Consider the following 22,423-nt stretch of genomic DNA (forward strand, 5'->3'; position numbering starts at 1 on the left):
GGAACTGGAGGAAACGAGTTAAAGGTGATATGAAGGGGATAAATCATTTTTAGAGGTGATTGAAAATTCGAGGTGGTTGCGCCGCCATCTTCAAAGTCCGTTGTGGAGTATCCAAGCAAAATGGCGGCACCCACAGCTGGCAACCACTTCGTATTTTTGAACATTCCTTAGAATTATGTATAACCTTCAAATCACTTTCGACTCGTTCCATCCAGTTCCTAGGAAATGAACAAAAAAAATGAAAATTTTTCAAACTATTCATCAGGATTTTTCGTTCTGCTTTGACGAAGAATTCATGACGTCAAATTTTTCCCTCATGTCAATTGTTTTTTCTCAACTCTTATGACTCTTTAATCAACAAGATAATTGCATAATTATCTTTGTAATGAATAGCAAAATTGAGAGAATCGTCTCGTGACATTTCTAAAATCGAGAATTGAAGCATAATTACCAAAAATAAATTTCAAATGAAACCATTCGTGATTTATTAATTCATCCCTTCGGCCAATATTTCTATTGTTCAATTGAATTATGGAAAAATAATGGGAGTGCATTTAAATAATCGAAGGGACTGTCTTCGCTTAATAGTATTAAATGATGATAATGATAATGAAGGATTATTGTATGGATTTTTATAAAATATGTATCAACAAAGATCTTCGTTTTCATCTCTTTATTGAAAAAAAGGGCATTCACTCATTGGTCACCAAAAACACCAATTTCGCCCTCAGCCCATGACAATTTAATTCCTCACGTAATCGTGTCGTTTTTCCAGTTAAAAAACAATGTAGACAGTCCACGTATGAATGAGTGATAATCTCCGTGTCGATTATGTCAGCTATACTGATATGTCTCGTTTATGCGTTGATGCGATTTCGATGGTTCATTTATTTATCAAATAATCTTTTTTATTAGAATACAAATACTTTATACGCAGCTCTCTGGACCGGGTATTGAATTGGCGATTATTATTTCTTTCATCAAGTTGCGATCTGCCTTGAAGCTTATGGGTTCCCATGATTTCGTAGAAAATGGATTCAACTGGAAGAACAATTGAGGGGAATTAATTGGGTGAAATTCATTTGTGGAAAATATTCAGACCCCCTAACCCTTATTTTGATCCCCATGACCCTTGTGACCCTTATTTTGACCCTTGTGACCCTTAAACTGACCCTCATTATAACCCTCGTGGCCCTTATTCTGACCGTCCTTAAAACCCTCGTGACCCTTATTTTGACCCTTAGTTTCTGACCCTTAATTTTGGAGTCTTAATTTCGAGTACTAAATTTTCATCACCAGAAATTGATTTGGGTTTTTATAAGATACCTTCATTTCTGACCTTTATTTTGACCCTTGTGACCCTTAACCTGACCCTTGTGACCCTTGACCTGACCTTTGTGACCCTTAATCTGACCCTCATTATAATCCTCGTGACCCTTATTCTGTTCCCCATTATAACCCTCGTAACCTTTATTTAACCCTTGTGACCCTTAGTTTCGGATCCTTCATATCTAACCCTTAATATTGGAGTCTTAATTTCGAGTACCACATTTTCATCACCAGAAGTCGATTTAGATTTTTATAGTATAGAGATGAAAAAATGATGCCTATAAAGAACTTGAACATTTCCTATAGGATTTTTCACAGGATTTTCTATACCCCCTTAAGGTAAGAGGGTTAAGGGTCAGGTTATAGGGTCTTCATTGTGCAAAATGAATTTTTATAATTTATATTTGTCAAAACAGTCGAGTTGTGCAAGAATATATAAAATACTATTTTATTTCAAACTAAGGCCCGAGTTGATAAACTAGCGCGCTTCGTCTGCTCCATTTGTCCCATTCCCCAATTCCCAAAGTATAAAATATTGAAGCATCACCACTTCACTCAAATAAAAAAATTTACTTACACTACACTTGTTTGTCTGAAGGCCTTGTTTATGTAGGTCGTATGGAGCAAATAACGTATCAGGCCTCACTGGTAAGAACAGTTGGGGTTCACGTTTCACCTTCTCTTGATCTAGAGAAAGAAAAAACACCGGAAGAACAATTTTAGTAGAATTCGATAGCTCAAATTTTCCAAGTTTTTTTGTCTGATTTTTTCAAGAGTTTTTCCTGTATTTTCGTCCATTTTTTTACTCCCAAGATTTGATAGAAAAAACTAACGAATTTTATAGCCAATAAATAAAACAAAAAATTGGTTTATTACAAATTGATTGAATTTCAATGGAATTTGATAGCTCAGAATTTCCAAGTTTTTCTGTTTGATTTTTTCCCAAGTTTTCCCCGCATTTCAGTCGTTTTTTTTTACTCCTAAGGTCCCACGTTCGAGAGATTTCGTAGAATGAATTGGCTATAAAATTCTATGAGAATTCTATGAGACTTTTTATTAGTTCATTAGAAATTCATTGAATTTCAATAGAATTCAATAGCTCAAATTTTCCAAGTTTTTTGTCTGATTTTTTAAATGAAAATGGAACAGAATTAGAACGGAAAAAACTTCGAATTAATGTCCAGAAATTCCTACAGAAAATGTCTCAATAAAAAAAGTTGTACAGAAAGATCAAATTTAAATGATTTTTTTCTATAACAAAATTATTACTGTCCATTCTCCATAAAAATCGCGCAGTAAAGCTACGCAATGTCTCGATAGAATCTTCCAAAAACTACTAGAATTTTCAAAATAAATCTAATAAAATTGTCTATTGAATTCGCTAGGTTTTGCAAAGAAATTAATCAGTCCATTAATTTTGTTTTTCAGTAGTAATACCACTAGTGCTTTAAAATTATCGGATATTTTCCGATAGCTTCGTTGCCTAGGAACGATTGTGTCAAATTTTGCAGAAAAATCCCTCGTGCTTCGCACTTTTAACCCTAGTCTAATTTTTTAGAAATTTCCGAAATAAAACTGTTTGACAGCCTCAAGTACTGCGCTCTGATTGGCTGAAATCCGAGTGAGAAAAATAATCAATGAAAATAAATTACCTTGAGGTGATTGAATGATATCCGGCTGATTGAGCCCATAATCCCCCACCTGTTTCAACGTATACTCCACGAAATACGTGTGATCCCCATGCGTTACATCTAGCATGGAATTGTTTCTCGAGTCAGGTGGACTGATTATCGGCTGCTTCATGTAAGGCTCGACATGAACAGGAGACGTCGTACCCCGTCTCCTGTACATCATCAGCATGACAGACAGAACTGTTATCCCCAGCGCCATGAGTGATCCGATTAGCAGAAGCACCAGGGGAACGAAGCTCACTCCACTCTCTACAAGTTTACAAATTATAATTGACAGGATAATAATCATAGTCAATTGAGATGAATTTTTTGAACCGTTGTCTCAAGAATTATTGCATCAAATGACCAGAAAAATTCCCCCTGGAAAAGCCGGATAACCTTTCTGGAGATCCTTTCATCGTTTCAACTCCAGATACGTCATTAAAAAACAATTTCAACCCCTGAATTCGGTCGTCTGAAGTATTGATCGAAAGTGGATTCACACGGGGTTTCAGTCGGAAATTTCACTGGCTGCGGAATAGCATTAACATTTTTCCTTAAACCTAGTAGCTTTCGAGGTATTTACAGATGGCAAAAAAAATCTTAGCTTTTCATAAAAAAATTTGATAACCATTGGGGAGAGAGGGGTGAAATGAAACAGTCGAGAAACGAAGAATTTCCAACGTTCATATTCCAATCATCCCCAAGAGATATACCTGAACATGATTAATTACCCAAAAATAATTATCTCCCCACACGAGAAGAGATACATCATCCCCAACAATAATACCAAAACTCATCCAAAGCCCACTGAACACCTCCGAAACAAGTAGATTAATCGGAAAATGTCATAAAACCATTTTTGTGGAGAATTTTCTCTCTCACAAAAAATATCTTTTGCCATTTTTCCCGAAACCTATTAGTTTTATGGAAATTCCCAAAATAAACAAAATCAATGTCTCTTTAAAAAGAAGGTGAATAGAAAATTCAAATGCAAATTACTTCAGGAATATTTACGAGTAAAATAACTACACATTTGCAAATAAAATCAACTCCCTTGTCCTCCCACAGTAAATCGTGATGATCGTAATTATAATTATAATAATACATATAATAATTCCTCAGCTATCAAAAAAATTTCCGTCCTTCGTATCTCAACGACCCCTAAGAAATACCTGAAGATGATTAATTAACACATCAAAATATTTTATATCTCCAAAGCAAGTAGATTCATCAGAAAATGTCATAAAACCATTTTTTGGAGAATTTTGTCTCCCACAAAAAATATCTTTTACCATTTTTACCTAAACCTATTAGTTTTATAGAAATTCTGAAAATGAACGAAATCAATGTCTTCTTGAAGATGAATACAAGATTCAACTGCAAGATTTCCCTCGAAATAAAAATAAAATAGATCCAGGACGAAACCCAACTTGTATGATAACTCAAAATACATGTTTTGATCACAAGAGTTAGTAAAAAAAGATGAGAAAAATAGAAGACGACATAATTTTGAAAATTCAAGTTTTTCAATTCTTTTTTATTTATTTAATTTGGTATTATGAGCACCTAGGGATTGAGAAAAAAAATCAGCGAAAATCTTCTCATAGATGGTAGAAAATGGAAAATTTTGAGCCACCGCAAATTGAAATCGACTGAATAGACCCCGAGTTATTGAAAAAAGAACGAAAAAACACAGAAAAAATCATAAAAAATTGATGATAAAAAATCTGAAAAAAATTGAGAGCTAGTTTTTCTAGCCCCCCAACCGTAGAAAAAATCGAGATCAATTCCCAAAAGGTTGAGGGTCCGCCGTTGACTAATTCGGCATGGAATACCTCATACAATAATTCCTCGGTTATCAAAAAAATTTTCATCCTTCATATCTCAACGACCCCCAGGAAATCTACCTGAAGATGATTAATTACCGAAGAATAATTATCTCCCGGCACGAGGGGAGACACATCATCTCCGAAAATGATGCCACCAGTCATGAAAAACTCGTCCAACTTTCACAAACAATGATCCACCAGAGAAGCAAAGAGCCCCAAAAAATGAGGGATGGAGTGAGCCAAATGAGGAAGAGAAATGAGTATAATTTTTTGATTAATTACCAGTCTGTTTGCCCGAGTCCCTCAGCATAATATCCTCCAGCAATGATACCTCGCTTCTTCCCTTGGCATTAACAGCATAAGCGATCAGATAAAAGTGAGTTGCTGGTAGGAGATCAGCAATGGGTATGCGGAATAGGGGTGACTCGGGGAAAATACTCGTTGTATTAACACGAAGTATCCTGGTGCCTGCCTCCCAAGCCTCGAGGCGAAACTCCTGCTTAAGACCACCATCGTAACCAGGTACACACTCAATCTCGAGGATCTCGGAGCTCTGATTCAATGAGGCTTTTATCGTGCAGTTGTTCAGGGGACTTGGTTTAACTTTGAAAGATAATAAAATTGAAGTGTGAGAAGAATTATGAGGTCAATATTTATAGGCATTTTGGAGGAGAGATTTTATTATCATTTTTTAATTTTTTTTTTCATTTGAGATTGATGAAATTATTGGTGTTTTAATGAAAACAATTGTTTTATTTTTTTCGTTTAATTTTTAGGGGATTTCTATTGAAATGTTCATATTTTTTTTTATTTTAATTGAAATAGAAAAAATATTTTTTTAAAATTAAAAAAAAAAAAAAACCAATAATCAAAATTATTATTATTATTATTATTATTATTATTATTATTATTATTATTATAGTCAATAATTAAATATTTTTTAGAAAAAGTCAATAGAAATGGATTTTTTATAAAATTCATTGTATTGAGATATTTTCTATAGAATTTCCTTGGCTCGAGTTTTTTTCATTCTATTTTTCTTTTCTTCTCATAAAGAAATTCGAACAAAAAAACTTAGAAAATTCAAGCCGAGAAAATTCTGTAGAAAAATCCCATTCTATCGGCTTTTTCTATAGAATATTTTCTATTGAACATTTCAGAAATCCAATAGAATTTACTAGTGTCGAAGATATTTGATAAACACTCTAGACTGTATTTTATAATCATCTGTTTTGATCTAAAAAATCAGGGAAATTGATTTATTTTGCAAATATCTCTGAAATTATGAACCTCTTGAACTATAATCGTTCAATTCTAAAAGACAATAAAATTGAAGTATAAGAAGAATTATGAGGTCGATATTTATAGTCATTTTGGGAGAGAGTTTTTATTATTAGTTTTTTAAATATCTTTTTAATGGGACAGAAACGATGAAATTATTCTTGTATTGATGAATATAATTGTGTAAATTGTTTCATATAGTTTAGTTTATTAAAGTTCACTAGAGAAGTCAGAAAACATAACACTAGAAGCAAATGTGATCCATTTTGTGTGAAAATATCAATCTTTTTTATTTTTTTAAATATTTTTTTAAATAATAAAAATTGTCTTAAATTAGTTTGAATGTTTGAGATTGATGAAATATGGTTGTTTCGATGATAAAAATTATTTTTATTTCACTTGATGAATGATCTATTAATTATTTATTTATTTATGGAGAAAAAAATTATTTTTAATTGTTTTTGACGTTTAAAATCATTGAACAAAGGATTTATCAATTAAAAAGAGATCAATACCTGCGGGAATGACTTGATAAACACACGGAATCTTTTGTTTGCCAATGGTATTCCTGCCTGAACACGTGAGTGCCCCATAATCTCTCTCTGACATGGGGGTATAAATGAATTCACTCATAGTTCCATTATTTCCATCGAACTTGGCTGGCCCAAGCTCGAAGTTCTCACCGCTGTTGTTAAATTCCCAGACAAAGTCAACTTCGCTTGGATCAGCCTCCACTTCACACCTTATCTTCACTGATTCGTCTAACGACGCTCCAATTATCGTCACTTCTTTAGTTTTACAGACTGGGGCAACTGAAATTACAAGATTTCCTGTCAGACTCGATGTTCCTTTGTTCAATTAATTGTTATAATCATGCTCGTTGCAAAAAAACATACGACCGAGGAGAATGATATGACCCAATTTATCAGCTGTTAAATTTTCGTATTAGAATAGATGATTTGCTCATGTTTTAATTCCTTTGCTCGCTGAATATGATTTTAATCATAATTACAATTCAATTCCTATGGCATATCCTATAGCGTATCCTATAGGATTTTTTATGGGAAATCCTATGGAGCATTCAAACATTTTCGATAGGATTTCCTGTAGCTTATATGGAATTTCCTCAAGGAAATCTTATGGACAATTCAAACGTTTCGTATAGGATTCTCCAGATAGGATTTTCTATAGCATATCCTATAGGATTTCCTATAAGATTTTCTAGACAGGATTCCCTATATCCTAAGGGATTTTCTCAAAAAAATCCTATGAAGAATTCAAAATGTAATTGAATAAACTCATCTGAAAATTACTAATATTAGCAACGTTCCTAACGTCACTTCTTGATTGAATTTAATTATGATTTATTGAATTATGGGTCATCGGATATATATGTATATACCAAACTGGCAGCCCAGATGAGACGTTCGTCTCTCGATGTATGTCTCTTTTAATTATGCATTGACCCCGAGTGATTTTATAAAGGAGAACTTTTTAAGCATTTTTAATTTTATTTCTAATGACAACTCGTCTCGTCATATCCCTCTGGCGAGACTCAACTTCAGTAATTAAATATCCAACGACCCATGCCATTACCGAACACTCAATTGTGAATTTGTATAATTCTATCCATTTGAATTACTCGAATTTTTCAAATGGGGTGACAAGTGACTATATCATGTCGAAAGAAATGAATCCAATTTTGGAGTATCGAATTTCTTCAGATTTTATCGCCAACGAAAGTGCATTAATTAGTAATTACTGAATTAGTGACAACTGCTCGGCTTTTCCAATGGAAAAATTATTTTCCAACAATAAAAAAAATTAATAATTCAAGTTATTAATTTTTTTATTGTGATTAATTTGTAGAACAATACTAATAAATTAATTAATTTGTCATGCCATGGCATTAGCAGCCACTAAATATTGAAGTTTTAAAATAATTCTATCCTCTTAAACTGCTCGACTTTTCCAATGGAAAAAAAATTTTATCGACAAAAAACCTCTCAATATGTTACTCTCAAGCGAATCATTCTCAAGATAATTCAATCTCCAATGAGATATGACATGATCACTCCCTGATTAATTGATTTGTAGAATAGTGCAATCAATTTGCCTAGTCACTATCAACCACTAAATATTAAAGTTTTTAAATAATTCAATCTATTTAAATTGCGCGAATAATCTTTCAAATTGAGTGACAGGTGACTACATCATCTCGAACGAACTGAATTCCATTTTGACGTATCAATTTTCTTCGTATTTTATCGCAACTGCGAGCGAATTAATTAGTAACTCTTGAATTTTACTGTCAAGCGAATCATTCTCGAGATAATTCAATCTCCAATGAGATATGATATGATCGCTCCCCGAATAATTAATTTGTCGAGCAATAGACTCAATTTCAATTATTCAAGTTACAGCCAGCGAGAAAAATGAATTGAATTAAATGAAAATATTTATTTGAAATTTTTCTGTCCATTTCCATTATTCAAGTTGTTTTTAAAATAAACGCCCGCTCAAGTGGCTAAATCGCATCAACAGAAATAAAAGAAAATTAGTTGCAGTCAGAGTTTATTAATTACCAACCCCTGAATTACCAACCCCTGAACCGCTTTATTTCGGCTTTGAATATCGAATCCTATATCGGATTTCTCCAACCATAAATTCAATATCTAAAAAAAACTGTTTCTAATATTCACCTGTAAAGCCAGTTATCTCCAATATAATTTAATATTGACCGAGATACGGCACGCGCACTCCCTGAGTAATTAATTTACCGAGCAGTACAATTAATTTCAATTATTCAAGTAATTGTAAAAATTAAATACCCACTCGAATGACTAAATCGACTCAATAGAAATGAAATAAAATTAGTTGCATTCTATTTCAAAATATTTAACTGCAAACTAAGGGGCTCCGCTCGCCAACCCCTATATAACCCTCATAGGATCCACGTGTGACCCGAATGATCCTTATTCTGACCCTTGTGGCCCTTAATCTGACCCTCGTAACCCTCATTATACCACTTGTGATCCTTAATCTGATCTTTATTTGGACCCTTACTCTGACCCTTATGACCTTCAATCTGACCCTGATTTGGACCCTTATTCTGACCCTTGTGACCTTTAGTCTGACCCTTATTTGAACCCTGATTCTGACCCTTGGGACATTTAGTCTGATCCTTATTTGGACCTTTAATCTGACCCTTATTCTGGCCCTTGTGACCTCTAATCTGACCTTTATCTGACCCTTGTGATTTTTAGTCTGGCCCTTAATCTGACGCTGTGATCGTTACTCAGTTTTGTGACCCTTAATCTGACCCTCGTTACCCTCATTCGGGCCCTCATTATACCTCTCACGAGAAGGGTCACGAAAGGTCGTGACCCTTAATCTGTCCCATATGACCCTTAATCTGACCCTTGTGACCCTTATTTTCACCCTTATTCTTACCCTTATTCTAACCCTCATGAACCTTAATCTGACCCCTGCAACCCTTATTTTGACCCTTATGGCCCTTATTATGACCCTCGTGACCCTTATTTTAACCCTTGTGGCCCTTAATTATGGAGTCTTAATTTCAAGTGCCAAATTTGTATCACCAGAAGTCGATTTGGATTTTTATAATACAGAGACATAGCAGTTCATTAATTACTTCATCAATTAGACTATTAATTAGTGACCCTCGAATTCATAATAACTTGGAATATTAAATTCTGTGTTGAATCTCTCAGATAAAAAAATTGAACGTCTAGTAAAGGAAGTCTCTCCTTTATATCTTCCGCTGAAGCCACTGATTCCCAATGTTATTTAATATTCAACGAGATATTACATGCTCACTCCATAAATAATTAATTTGTCGATGTAAATTAATTACAAATTAATTATTTAGCGAGTGATATTACATGATCACTCCCTGAATAATTAATTTGTCGAACAACGCAACTTATTTCACCTATTCAATTAACTCTCGAAATCAAATTACCAGAGATGAAATAAAATTTCTAAATATTCTATTGCAAGCAGAAGTTCATTAATTAATGACCCCCGAATTGATAATTACTTACACTTTACTCGAAGTGGAACAACGGCAGAGCTCGTCTCACCCCTGTCATTACTAGCGAGACACGTATAATTGCCCCCATTATCACGATTTATTTTCTGCAGTACGAGATTTTGTGAGCTCATGACTATTCCTGCTTTTTGTATAAGAACATGACCCTGTTTTATAACAGAAATCGAGGTAATTCGGATTATCATTTAATCGAGGCGAGGATGTGGTAATAATTGAAAGACTTGGGTAATTGTCAGGTGACTGATGGTCCATGTGGGACACTAATAATCTCCGTTTTTTTCACTTACGTTGTGTCGCCATGTTATCCTGTGATGCTCGGGATTCGCACGTACTTTGCACTCGAAATAAACGTCGTCCTCTTCTTTGATATTTTGAGCATTCAGAGTGTTTCCTATTTCCAGTTCAACCTTTGGGGGGACTGAATAAACATCAATTTGATTATTTCTTTGAGGAAGATCGAGGCATTTTTTTTCATTTGGCGAATAGCGAGGTTGCGAGTAGGTTTAGAGGAAAATGTCAGAAAATACTTTTTGTAGAGAATTTTGTATGCTACAAAATAGGTCTTATGATTTTTTTTATAAACCTCTTATTTTCGGAGATATTTATGAAATAGGAGGGAATGATAATAGGCAAACTAGTAGGTTCAGGGCATATGTCGTCAGACACTTCTCAGAAAAAATTGAATGGCCTAAAAAACAAGGTTTACCGAGCGTACGAGTATCGAAGATATTTTCGGACTTCTAGTAGGTTCAAAGAAATGCCAGGAGAGTCTTGTTATAGAGAATTTTGTGGGGCACAAAATAGGTCTTTTAATTTTCTTCATAAACCTATTATTTTTGGCGATTTTAACGGAGTAGCAGGTATTAATAGGATGAAAAATGATAGCACGGAGGAACTTCGGAATATCTGAAGAACTAATAGGTTCAGGCCGTTAGAATAGTAAGAGATTTAGTAGGTTCAAAACATGTCGTCGGACACTTCTCAAAAAAAATTTAATGGACGAGAAAACAAGGTTTTCACGAGCCTACGAGTATCGAAAATATTTTGGGGCTTCTAGTAGGTTCAGAGAACTGTCAGGAGAATTTTTTTGTAAAAAATTTTGTCGGCTACAAAATAGGCTTTTTGATTCTTCTTCAAGAACCTATTATTTTCAGAGATTTTTACGAAATAGAAGATAACGGTATTAACAGAATGGCAAATCATTGCACTTAATAGTATTTCGCAAATAGTAGGAATACTAGTAGGTTCACCAGAAAAAGTTGTTGAATATGTTTTGCAAACAATGGAATGAGCTAAAATAAGATCCTCAGACTTTTCCAATGAGCCTACTGTAGATATTCACCAAAAAGAAGACGTATGGAAACATGTAAGAAACTAGTAGGTTCAGAAAGCCTCGGGACATTTTCAATAAAGAGATTTTATGGGCTAGAAAAAAAGGCGAATCAATTACTAAAGCAAAAGTTAATTCTGTCGTCTTAATCTGATCGCCAGATTAATTAATCAATGAAAATGGTAAAGTGCCAATTCTATCTCCAAAACGTCGCCTCTGAGTCAATAATATATTAGAAACTTCGCTGAACCGGCGTAGCTTTGAAAAATCGACGAAATCTCATAGTAATTTGATGGAACATAATGAAGAGTAATTGATTGATGGATTTCAACGGAAACCGTTATTTAATTCTGTTATCGGAGAATTTCCTTAATGGAGCAGAAATGTGTCGCATGAACGATAAAGCATCATATCAGATAATTAATGAATAAATAACATTTGTTATTATATTATTAATTTGTTATAATATTTGTTAATTACTCAGTGAACATATCCGAAGGGAAGAGGTCTCCGGAAATGACAAATAAAATTGATAATTTACTCACAGACAACATTCAAATGAAAAGTGTCCTCCATGTATGCATCAGTCAGAACTGGATTCTCTCCCCTGCACTTCACCTGTTTGCTATGATCCTCGGGCATTGGTGAAAATTTTAGTGTACTATAAACGACCGTAGCATTGCCACTCTCCTTAATACGTCCATTCGTGAATTCCGATTTGCCCTCGAACCATATTACTTTTGGACGTGGATGCGAGCCAGCAACTTCGCAAGTTAAATTGTATGTCTTCTCAGACTCCAGGATCGTTGGTTTGGAGAGTATCGTCACGCTCAGGGGTTTGACTATTAAATTGTCCAATAGTTGTGTAATTGATATAGTTATAAATAGGTAATAGTTATTGTTGTAGTGGTGTTGTTACTACTACTGCCTGCTAGTATTGGCCTATTAGCAGGTAATAGTTTTACTACTAATAGTAGTCAATAATAGTGTAATAATTACAAATAGATAATAATTATAGTTGTAATGGTATCGTTACAATTATCGCCTCCTAGTATAGATATTATTTCAGTAGGTAAATTATATCAATACGAGAGGGTGGAACTACTATTACTAGGTAATAGCAAAACTACTATTAGTAGATAATAGTAGAACCTGCCATTAGTAGGCAATAGTTTTATTACTACTAGTTGGCAATAATAGTTGAAATAGGTAATAGTTATAGTGATTATTGTATTCTTACAACTGCCTACTAGTATTGTTCTATTAGTAGGCAAATTCTATCAGTAGGTGAAGGCGGAACAACTATTACGAGGTAATAGTGAAATTATTGTCAGTAAATAATAGTTCAACTATCATTAGTAGGTCATTACAAATAGGTAATAGTTATTGTTGTAGTGGTGTTGTTACTACTACCGCCTGCTAGTATTGGCCCATTAGCAGGTAATAGTTTTACTACTACTAGTAGTCAATAATAGTGTAATAGTTACAAATAGATAATAATTATAGTTGTAATGGTATCGTTACAATTATCGCCTCCTAGTATAGATATTATTTCAGTAGGTAAATTATATCAATACGAGAGGGTAGAACTACTATTACTAGGTAATAGCAAAACTACTATTAGTAGATCATAGTAGAATCTAACATTAGTAGGCAATAATTATATTACTACTAGTTGGCAATAATAGTTGAAATAGGTAATAGTTATAGTGATGATTGTATTCTTACAACTACCTACTAGTATTGTTCTATTAGTAGGCAAATTCTATCAGTAGGTGAAGGTGGAACTACTGTTACGAGGTAATAGTGAAATTATTATCAGTAAATAATAGTTCAACTATCATTAGTAGGTCACAGTTTTATTACTAGTAGTAGGCACTACTAGTGTAATAGTTATAAATAGGTAATAGTTATAATTGTAATGGTACTGTTACAACTATAGCCTACTAGTATAAATATTATTTCAATAGGTAAATTATATCAGTACGTGAGGTCGAAACTACTATCACTAGGTAATAGTTTTATTGCAGCTAGTGGACCCTAATAATGTAACTACTAATGAGCTACCATGATTCCACTATTATCCACTAATAATAGTAACTACTATACTAACTGCTGTCCCTAAAATAAATAGTAATGTGACTAGGAGTACTATTTGCCTATTAATAATAGGAATCCCATCACTACTGTTTCCTACTACTAGTATGAATAGTAATAGTAGTAAGGGGACTCATAGTAGTACCCACTGGATTACCCACTAGATTTTAAACTAAACTTATAAGTGAAAAGGTTAATAATTAGTCGGACGTATTGACAAGGACAAGTTGACGACTGTTAAAATTCATAAAATAATTGATAAAAAAACATTAACTAAGCATTGTTCAAGTGACTCACGATAAACATTCAAGAGAACAGTTTTCTCCAGTGGCTCGACAAGCTCCGTATTGGTGGCTAGACACTTGTAAGTCGTGTTCAAGTGTTCCCTCCTTAATTGCTGCACCCTGTACTTGCTAACGATGTAGAACTGTTCATTCTTCTCGACTCTTCCCTCCACTTGTTTCCCATTTACGAACCACGTTATGAGTGGGGGTGGCTTGCCTGTGATGAAAAAAAAAACGGAAAAAAGGGGATAAAGAGGATAACGAGGAAAAAAGTTGAGAGTTATCTCAGCAGTTTTTGGGTGATGAGTGATAACAGAACTCACCTCCACGGACTTCACAAGATACTACGAACTCCTCGCCAACTTGATAAGGACCCACCACGCTGTCAATCTGCTGACCGGAGTTGTCGTACATTCGCAGTTGGCGGGGGGGATCTGGAACAATTGCGAGAGATTCAGGGGTTTGGTTATCTGTGGATTAACGGTTAGGGCCGATGGGAGAGGCGATTTGAATGGATTTTTTTCTCATGAGCCTTCCAAACTTCGCGACCCTCATGACCCACTTGACCCTCGTGACCCTTTAGAATCCTATGATCCCGAGCCGTCAGGCCCTTATCAAAGTTCTTTTTTCGTTTTGATAATTTTTCTACTAAAGGACCTCCCTTTGTTGAATAAGCTTATGACCCTCATGGCCCTTGCGATTCTGACCCTTGTGACCCTTACCAAACTTCTAACCTCCATTTGGTACAAATTTCTTCCCTTTAATTTCCTCCCTCCTCTTTTTTTCATATAAAAATCAGCGCCAAAATCCGTTGGTTAGAACCAAAACGACAGAAACGATTTCGCAAATATCTCCAAAACTCATGAGTTTAGAGAAAACTATCAAAAATCCTTTTGTCTAGGAAAGAAAATTCTCCACAAAAAATGTCTTATAACATTTTCTCTCAAAATCAATGCTTTTCGAGATGAATGAACAATTATAGAAACGGCAAATTCAACTCGTCACGTTTCTCCTTCCTTTAAAAAAAAAACGAATGAAATCGACATGAATAAAAAAACTCACGTATGACAGTCAAATTGACTTGAAAATTTCTCGTCGGTGATTTTTTAAAGTCCACTCGACATCTGTAGATCCCCTCGTCCTCCAGCTGTATTCCATCCAGAACAAGGGCCGCAGGCTTTTGAGTTGTTACAAAACGCGCCCGCGGTTTTACCACTTTGTCTGACCAATTTCGAGCTTCGTGGAAGGATCTCCCTCTGACGTCGATACTGAAACGAATGAATGTCATTCAGACCTTCAATCCCTCTGATCATGAAATTAAATTTAATTAAATTTAATCAATCAAATTGTTTGTGTGTAATTACTCTGAGGGAGGAACACAAATTTATTCAAATTGGGGAGGAAATTTTTAATGAAAAACGATTGAACGAAATTATTATTCCCCCTCGATATTAAAAAAAGCGATTTTTTTGCCCACTTGAAACTTCGTGGTCCATACATTAGGGAGGAAAATTTAGCTGCACCAGCTTATGGATCCGGAAATTTTCCTGGCTTGCTGATGAATCCACTTCCATTACCCATTTCCTAATTACTCCTCACCCTCCTGACATAATTTCCTTTCTTTCGAGCCTCGAATTATCTTGGAGTGAATAAGAGAAACAGATGGCAAGTAATTGACGGAGAGAGTGGGTTATTTATCTAGTTGATTACAGGTTCCCAAATAACATGTCTCGATACAATTTTTGTAAATTTCATCAGCTTGAACAAATGTTTATGGCCCAGTGCACCAAGTCTAGTTAAGAAAGTCCTCAGTTAAGGATATCCAACTGTCTTTTACAATTTCGTGCAGACCCCACTGCACATTCAACCATTTCAGTCATCAAATTTATTAATTAAAATCAATGAAAAAAATTTCTAAAAAGTTATGCCCAGGGCCCGGAACTTCATGTGATTACCATTGTTATCAACAATCATTCAATTGTTATTGACAATCGTAATCACAAGTTCCGGGCCCTAGTTATGACATTATGAGATTTTTTAGAAGCATTTCGTCACTGGAATAATGGATAACGAAAAAATCGAAAGCTTCGATTGTTCCGTTAAATATGGATTTAAAAACAAATGAAAGGATATTCTTAAAGATTGTAACATTTACAAAAATGAATGAACGTGTTTTTCATAGAAAATGGAAAGCATTTCTCGTTAAATATTGATTTTGCGTAAAAAACTAAAGACGCTCTCGTTAGAAATTTTACGAGCTACAAAAAAAAATCTCTGACAGTCGCCCCCATAGGCCTTCGTCCCTGCTAAAACTGGATATTTCACAAAGCTTCGATTACTTCGCTAAGTGCTGATTCTCCAAGAAAATATTTAAATAAATTTTGTTGAAAAATTCAGGGCAATTTCCAGCCAAAGTCCCTCGTACCCAATACAATCCCCCCAGAACGTGAAATTGGACTTATAAAATTTCACTGCTCTCCAGAATCCAATCAGCCCGAATCAACCGTAAAATTACCTGTAAATGGGTTTGACGGAATTATTACGAAACCACAGCACCATGTAGACCCCGTCGCCCCTCTTCTCGGGCTCGATATTGCACGGAAGTTGTGCCGATCCACCAAGAACAGCGTTGACCTCCGATGTGGGTACTAAAACACAAAAAAAAGTCGTGAAATACTGAGGGGAGAAACTCCGGCGAAAATTACTTCTCAACTTCAGTCGCAGTAATATGAAGCCTAAAACCGCGTGATATTCCCCAGTGACCTTGAGAAAAATCCCCTCACATTAGTGTCGCACCAACAGATTTAAAATTTAAATTACATCGCCGAATCCTCTCCCGAATGTTCCACGTAATTAATGAATAAAAGTCAAGAATAAGCGTGGGCTGAGTCATTACGGATAAACCATCAGATTGAGCGATCTTTTAATATTTAATTTAAGTCGACTTCATCGCTAGGAAAGAAATAAAATTCAAGTGGAGAACGCCTGTGGTGGTCAGACACGCATTTATTGTTTGAGTGGAACAGCTCATGATTGATCAGACAATGCCAATTTTATTTTTCGAGATATTTTTCATTTTTTATGAAAGAAATTGAAAAAAAAAACAGTCGGGGCCAGACGTATAGGTAGAGTAGGCCATAGTTACAGTCCTACTATTAGCAGCCCATAGTAGTACTACTATGAATGGGTAATAGTGGTCCCACTATCAGGAGGTAATAGTAGTCCCACTATCAGTAAGTAATAGTAGCCTCACTATCAGTAGGTAATAGTAATCCTACTATTAATAGACAATAGTATTGCTACTATTAGTTGGTAATAATAGCCCCACTATTAGTTGATAATAATAGCCCTACATTAGCATGCAATAGTGGGTTAACTATTAATAGGCAACAATAAGTCTAATTTTAGTAGGTAATAGTAGGACCACAATTGGTAGGCAATAGTGGGACTACAATTCGTCGACGATAGTAGGGCTACTAGTAGTCAGCGATAGCAGCCGTACTAGTAGTAGTCAATAGTAATACTACTGTTAGTAGGCAATAGTAATACCACTGTTGGGTTGCAATAGTATTAAAACTATTGGCCGAAAATAGTAATCCTACTATTAATAGGCAATAGTAATACTACTATCGCCAAGTGATCGTAGTTTTACTATCAGTAGGCGATAATCGCCCTATTATTAGTAGGCTATAGTAGTTCTACTATGGCTACTATTGTTGTTACTCCCTCCGGAAATAAATAGTAGCCACAGTGAAAAAATCAATCATGTTCAGGCGGCAAAGTACCAAAAATCATGGTAGGCTTTCCCGAAAATTCAATACAAAAATCAATAATGATTTTGAGTCAATTCCCCGAGTGGAAGCGATAATTCTTGATCAGACCGTCATCTTCAAGTAGAGAAAGCAGCAGTAGAAAGTGCCAATCAGGGTCAGACGGTCAATTGCAAATATGGTACAGCTAATTAGGATTTTTTTCAATAACTGGGGAATATTATAAACATTATCTGTTAACAACATGGGAACAATGATAATAATAAACTTTTTCCTAAGGATAAACCTTAAATCGTAAATAGTTGATGGAAATAATCGCGAAATGTTGAATTATCTCAGTAGAACAACTCGAATCATGATCAGAAAAACGATTGGAATTTTCTCGTTCCAAAAATTTTCTGTTTATCGAACAGTTTTTTTATTATAATAGTCGGCAGCAGGTACAGCCACTTTCGATCAGAAATCGCTTGTTCTGCTAATAATGAGCAGTGGATAATCCCCTTAGTGATCGGCCTCGTTAGCCTCAACCGAAAAAACACGATGAATCACATTCAATTTGTTTTAAAAAAAATGACAACATAAATAAACAATGAACAAAGAGTTGAATATCGCAGAAACTATACTATAACATTTTACAAAAAATTCACCGGATTCGGAATTTATCAATCGACTACGGATTTATTTTTAAGAACATCGTAAGAACTGTTTTCTCATAAAATGGAAAAATCGAGTTCAGGGGACCCATAACCCCAGTTTAGCCTATGCCTCGCGTGCTGGAAGCCCTCACTTCATTATTCATTATCTCCTAAACTGTATAGGACAACTAGTTAGGATTTTTTTCAATAGCTGGGGAATATTATAAACATTATCTGTTAACAACATGGGAACAATGATAATAATAAACTTTTTCCTAAGGATAAACCTTAAATCGTAAATAATTGATGGAAATCATCGCGAAATGTTGAATTATCTCAGTAGAACAACTTGAATCATGATCAGGCAAGCGATTGGAATTTTCTCGTTTCAAAAATTTTCTGTTCAACGAACGGTTTTTTTATTATAATAGTCGGCAGCAGGTACAGCCACTTTTGATCAACATCAAATTCTAAATAATTAATGCAAATAATCCCGAAATGTTGAATTATCGCAGTAGAGTAACGCGAATCAAGATCAGAAAAATGATCGGAATTCTTTCAGTTTCAAAAATTTTCTGTTCAATGAACCTTTTTTTTATTATAATAGTCATCATTTATGTACACTGTTAAAAAATTTTGTCTAATATCTTCGGTGCACTGTTAGGAAATTACTCTTTAAACTTCAAGTAAAAAATCTTTAATTTTTAACAACGAATAATTTATGTGAAATTTCCATTGATCTTGTTATTCGTAAATCAATCAATTTGCTTGAATATTCAATGAAATTTGATTTCTCAGGTTCATACGACAATGAAAATTACTGAAGATCGTGAAAATTCAAGAAAATTTTCTTCTGAATTTTCAAGCTGTTGAAAATTCAATTGAATGTGTTGCTTAACCCTAGACGGGTCACCATGCGAGGGAATTGCCGCAACACGTCGTTTTATTCACCTTGCCATCGACTAGTTGAGCGGAAAAATTTGAAAAAAATTGAATCCGTCAATTGAAGTATCTGGAAAATTCTAGTATTTTTTTTTCAATATTGTATCCTTAACTNGGGAATTGCCGCAACACGTCGTTTTATTCACCTTGCCATCGACTAGTTGAGCGGAAAAATTTGAAAAAAATTGAATCCGTCAATTGAAGTATCTGGAAAATTCTAGTATTTTTTTTTTCAATATTGTATCCTTAACTCTGGGAGAAAAAAATTATTTCCAACAGGTGAACAATTTTTTCCCGTGTTAAATGAAATTGCCTGTTGCGCGACGTTGCTGGGAACTCGCTAAACGCGCCCGGGAAGTGTAGAGTGGATTCGGCAACGCTGGAGCCTAAATAACACGGGGGCATTCTCCCGCGAAGGTGACTAAAGTCGCATTTTCCCGTCAGGTGACCAGACCAGGGTTAATTGTCACGATAGGTTTGAAATCCAAATTGTCCTTGAAAATTCAGTGATCATTCATCATGAAAGACTTAATTGTATTGAATTTCCAAGATGAATCAGGAGTTCCATGAGCAACTTAGTTTGAAATTGGATTCAAATTCAGAATATTGGAAATTCAACTGCATCTGTTAGTTAAATTTCAAAAAATTTCTAACAGTGTATACTTTATGAAAATTTTTATCGAATTGAATTATAATTAACACTGAAATTTCGACGAATTTCGTAATTGAAAGATCAGAATTTCGTGAAGAAACTAAAGAGAACTGTGAATTTCAGTTCCATTTTTTCCTGAAAATAAATAGAAAACCAAAAAATTCTGGTAAATATAATCTGAAATTTTCAGGACAGTGACACTGACTGCGATTTAGGGGGAAAAAATTATGAAATTTCAGATTTCACTGAAAATTCTATGCAATTTGACATTGAATATTCACATTAAATTGGAAATTCAAAGAAAAAACGATTAAAAACCGATGGTTTTTTTCAAATTATTTTTTGACAAAATTATTTGAAAAAAAAAGATTGAAAACCGATCGTTTTTTTCTTCAAATTATTATTTGCAAAATTATGTTTTAAAATACGATTAAAAACCGATTGTTTTTTAAGCAGTATAAAGACGAGAATTCCTCAATTGATTTGAAACAAAAAGATTAAAAACCAATCGTTTTTTTCTTCGAATTTTTATTTGAAAAATTATTCGAAAAAAAAAGATTAAAAACCGATCGTTTTCTTCTTCAAATTATTATTTGCAAAATTATGTTTTAAAAAACGATTAAAAACCGATTGTTTTTTTTTCTAATGAATAGAGGAATTCTCGTCTTTATTTGAAAAAAAAACAATGCTTCCCTTCGGAAGCAAAAACGATCGGTTTTTAATCGTTTTTTTTTCAAATAAAATCAGGAATTGTCGTCTTTATGCCGCTTAAAATTCTGGAACTTTACTAAATTTTCAGCCAACCCTGAAATTTCATGATTTTTTCCCCCTAAATCACATCAGTATCACTGTTCTGAAAATTATTACTCAACTGTCCGTGAAATTTCATTTTTTCCACCAGTGTACAGTCACTTTCGATCAGCGGATAATCCCCCTAATGATCAGCCTCGTTAACCTCAACCAAAAAAGCACGATAAACAACATTCAATCTGTTAAAAAAAAACATAAACAAACAATACTCACTAGGATCCTCATCCTTGTCCCAATTATCATCAGCATGGACGCACAGCAATATAACAAGGACATAAAGTCCCCATAATATTATTCTCACTGCTCCGAGTGCAAATGTCCTATCATCAACTGCCATTCCAGTATCAAAGTAAGATGATAATTGCAGTTGAGTCACCGAAGAGACGAAAAAAGTCGGGAAAATAATGTGGGGAAAAAAAAATATCGAAGAAATAACTTCCCAGTCCTTATCCTTTATTAAATCATCAAAGCGTCTCCATCGGGGGAGTTCACCTCCTTTATTGTCATTCCAAGGGCCTCGGGGTCATCGTCCCGAGATGAAAAAAAAGTGTCAGAGACGAAATGGCGGTTTTTTCCTGTCCCTCGCACCCACCCTCCACCCGCTGATAAGCAAAAACTCGCTTTTTTTGTTATCTCTCCTCGGAATTTATTGTATCGTTGATGTGGACCACATCCTGCCGAGGCGACGGCTATTCAGATGGCATCTCAATGGTGGATCCATTCCCCTCCTTCACGCAACCCACTCGAACCGCAATTTATTTATTTTCATTCACCCGCAGGCCTCTTGTTTATTCCTAAATTATTCAAAGGGCCAGTTACTCGGTGTCTATACCCCTTCTTTTGGGGCCACTGTTCACATTCCTCACGTTCGTGACCCCAATCATAATACACATGTCAAGTGAGTCAAGTTTTTCCCGACCGAGCTGAACATCAACCTTCAACATCAATTAATTTCACAATAAAAAACAAGTCGCGGCAATTTTCTCCTCAAAACCTCAAACTTTTCACTTGCAAAAAAAACGACTATAAGAAGCCTGCCCCAAATTCAACCCTCAATTTATTTTCCTACCACAAAACTCACGTGAAATTCATTTTAAAAAATCTATTCACAGACTCTCGGCCCTGACGAGACGATGAATTTCTTATTTCACACTGAAACCCGTTCACTCACCCCCCATTGACACTCTCCCGCTCACTGTCCCTCAATAAACCCTCAAATCCCCGAAAAAATGCACATTCTCCGATGCCTATGTCCACTGAAACCGCAATCCAACCCTTTTTTACCCAATTCCCGTCCACTAAATATCCCGTTTTTTTTTTCTCTCTTCAACGTTCCTTTGCACTCTGCGACAGGCGCACTGGCACACGCTCATACGTGTGACTGTAGTCTACGGCTCAACCCCCTGAAACCGGCTCAACCGATCCTCTCCCCTTCCCCTCCACCGCCCCTCCCGCCGGCGTGTAAGCATTCACCCTCCCGCCCCCTTCCCCTCTCCCTCGTCGACCCCCACCCCTCGTCTGAATGTTCCACTGTGTCGTTTCGGGCGTTTCCGTGAGTCTGCGTGGAGTCGATCGTTAGACGAACCAACCCCCCATAGCGCATACTCCTATCTCACCCCCTCCCGCCCCTTTAGATCCCCCTCCCCCCTCCCCACCCTCTATTGAAGGGTGAAATGGGGAAAGGGGTGAGAGAGTTTTCCCTCTTTCTCTTTTGAT

The 22,423-nt window shown here is 35.2% G+C and overlaps 1 protein-coding gene across 1 annotated transcript; it reads right to left on the reverse strand.

Moving 5' to 3' along the window:
• Nucleotides 1–658: 658 nt before the first annotated feature.
• LOC107040693 (nephrin) lies at nucleotides 659–22,068 on the reverse strand. The gene is made up of 13 exons (XM_015260889.1): nucleotides 20,921–22,068; nucleotides 16,414–16,546; nucleotides 14,961–15,166; nucleotides 14,222–14,332; nucleotides 13,912–14,115; nucleotides 12,063–12,359; nucleotides 10,475–10,605; nucleotides 10,180–10,333; nucleotides 6,628–6,924; nucleotides 5,114–5,434; nucleotides 2,982–3,269; nucleotides 1,907–2,016; nucleotides 659–1,041 (listed from the first exon to the last, which is right to left on the reverse strand). Exons 1-13 carry the CDS (start codon nucleotides 21,042–21,044, stop codon nucleotides 928–930), a joined length of 2,490 nt encoding a protein of 829 aa, XP_015116375.1. The 5' UTR covers nucleotides 21,045–22,068; the 3' UTR covers nucleotides 659–927.
• Between the last annotated feature and the right edge of the window lie 355 nt (nucleotides 22,069–22,423).

This window comes from Diachasma alloeum, unplaced genomic scaffold, assembly GCF_001412515.2.
Source record: "Diachasma alloeum isolate Michigan unplaced genomic scaffold, Dall2.0 Dall_scaffold_00340, whole genome shotgun sequence".
Classification (NCBI taxonomy): domain Eukaryota; kingdom Metazoa; phylum Arthropoda; class Insecta; order Hymenoptera; family Braconidae; genus Diachasma; species Diachasma alloeum.

Excerpts from the sequence above, each read along its gene's own strand:
- LOC107040693 (XM_015260889.1), bottom strand. The coding sequence starts at position 21,044 with ATGGCAGTTGATGATAGGACATTTGCACTCGGAGCAGTGAGAATAATA. Across the intron at positions 3,270-5,113 it reads GGACTCGGGCAAACAGACTG|AGAGTGGAGTGAGCTTCGTT; the intron begins GTAATTAATCAA and ends GTAAACTTGTAG. Across the intron at positions 2,017-2,981 it reads TATCATTCAATCACCTCAAG|ATCAAGAGAAGGTGAAACGT; the intron begins GTAATTTATTTT and ends TTCTTTCTCTAG.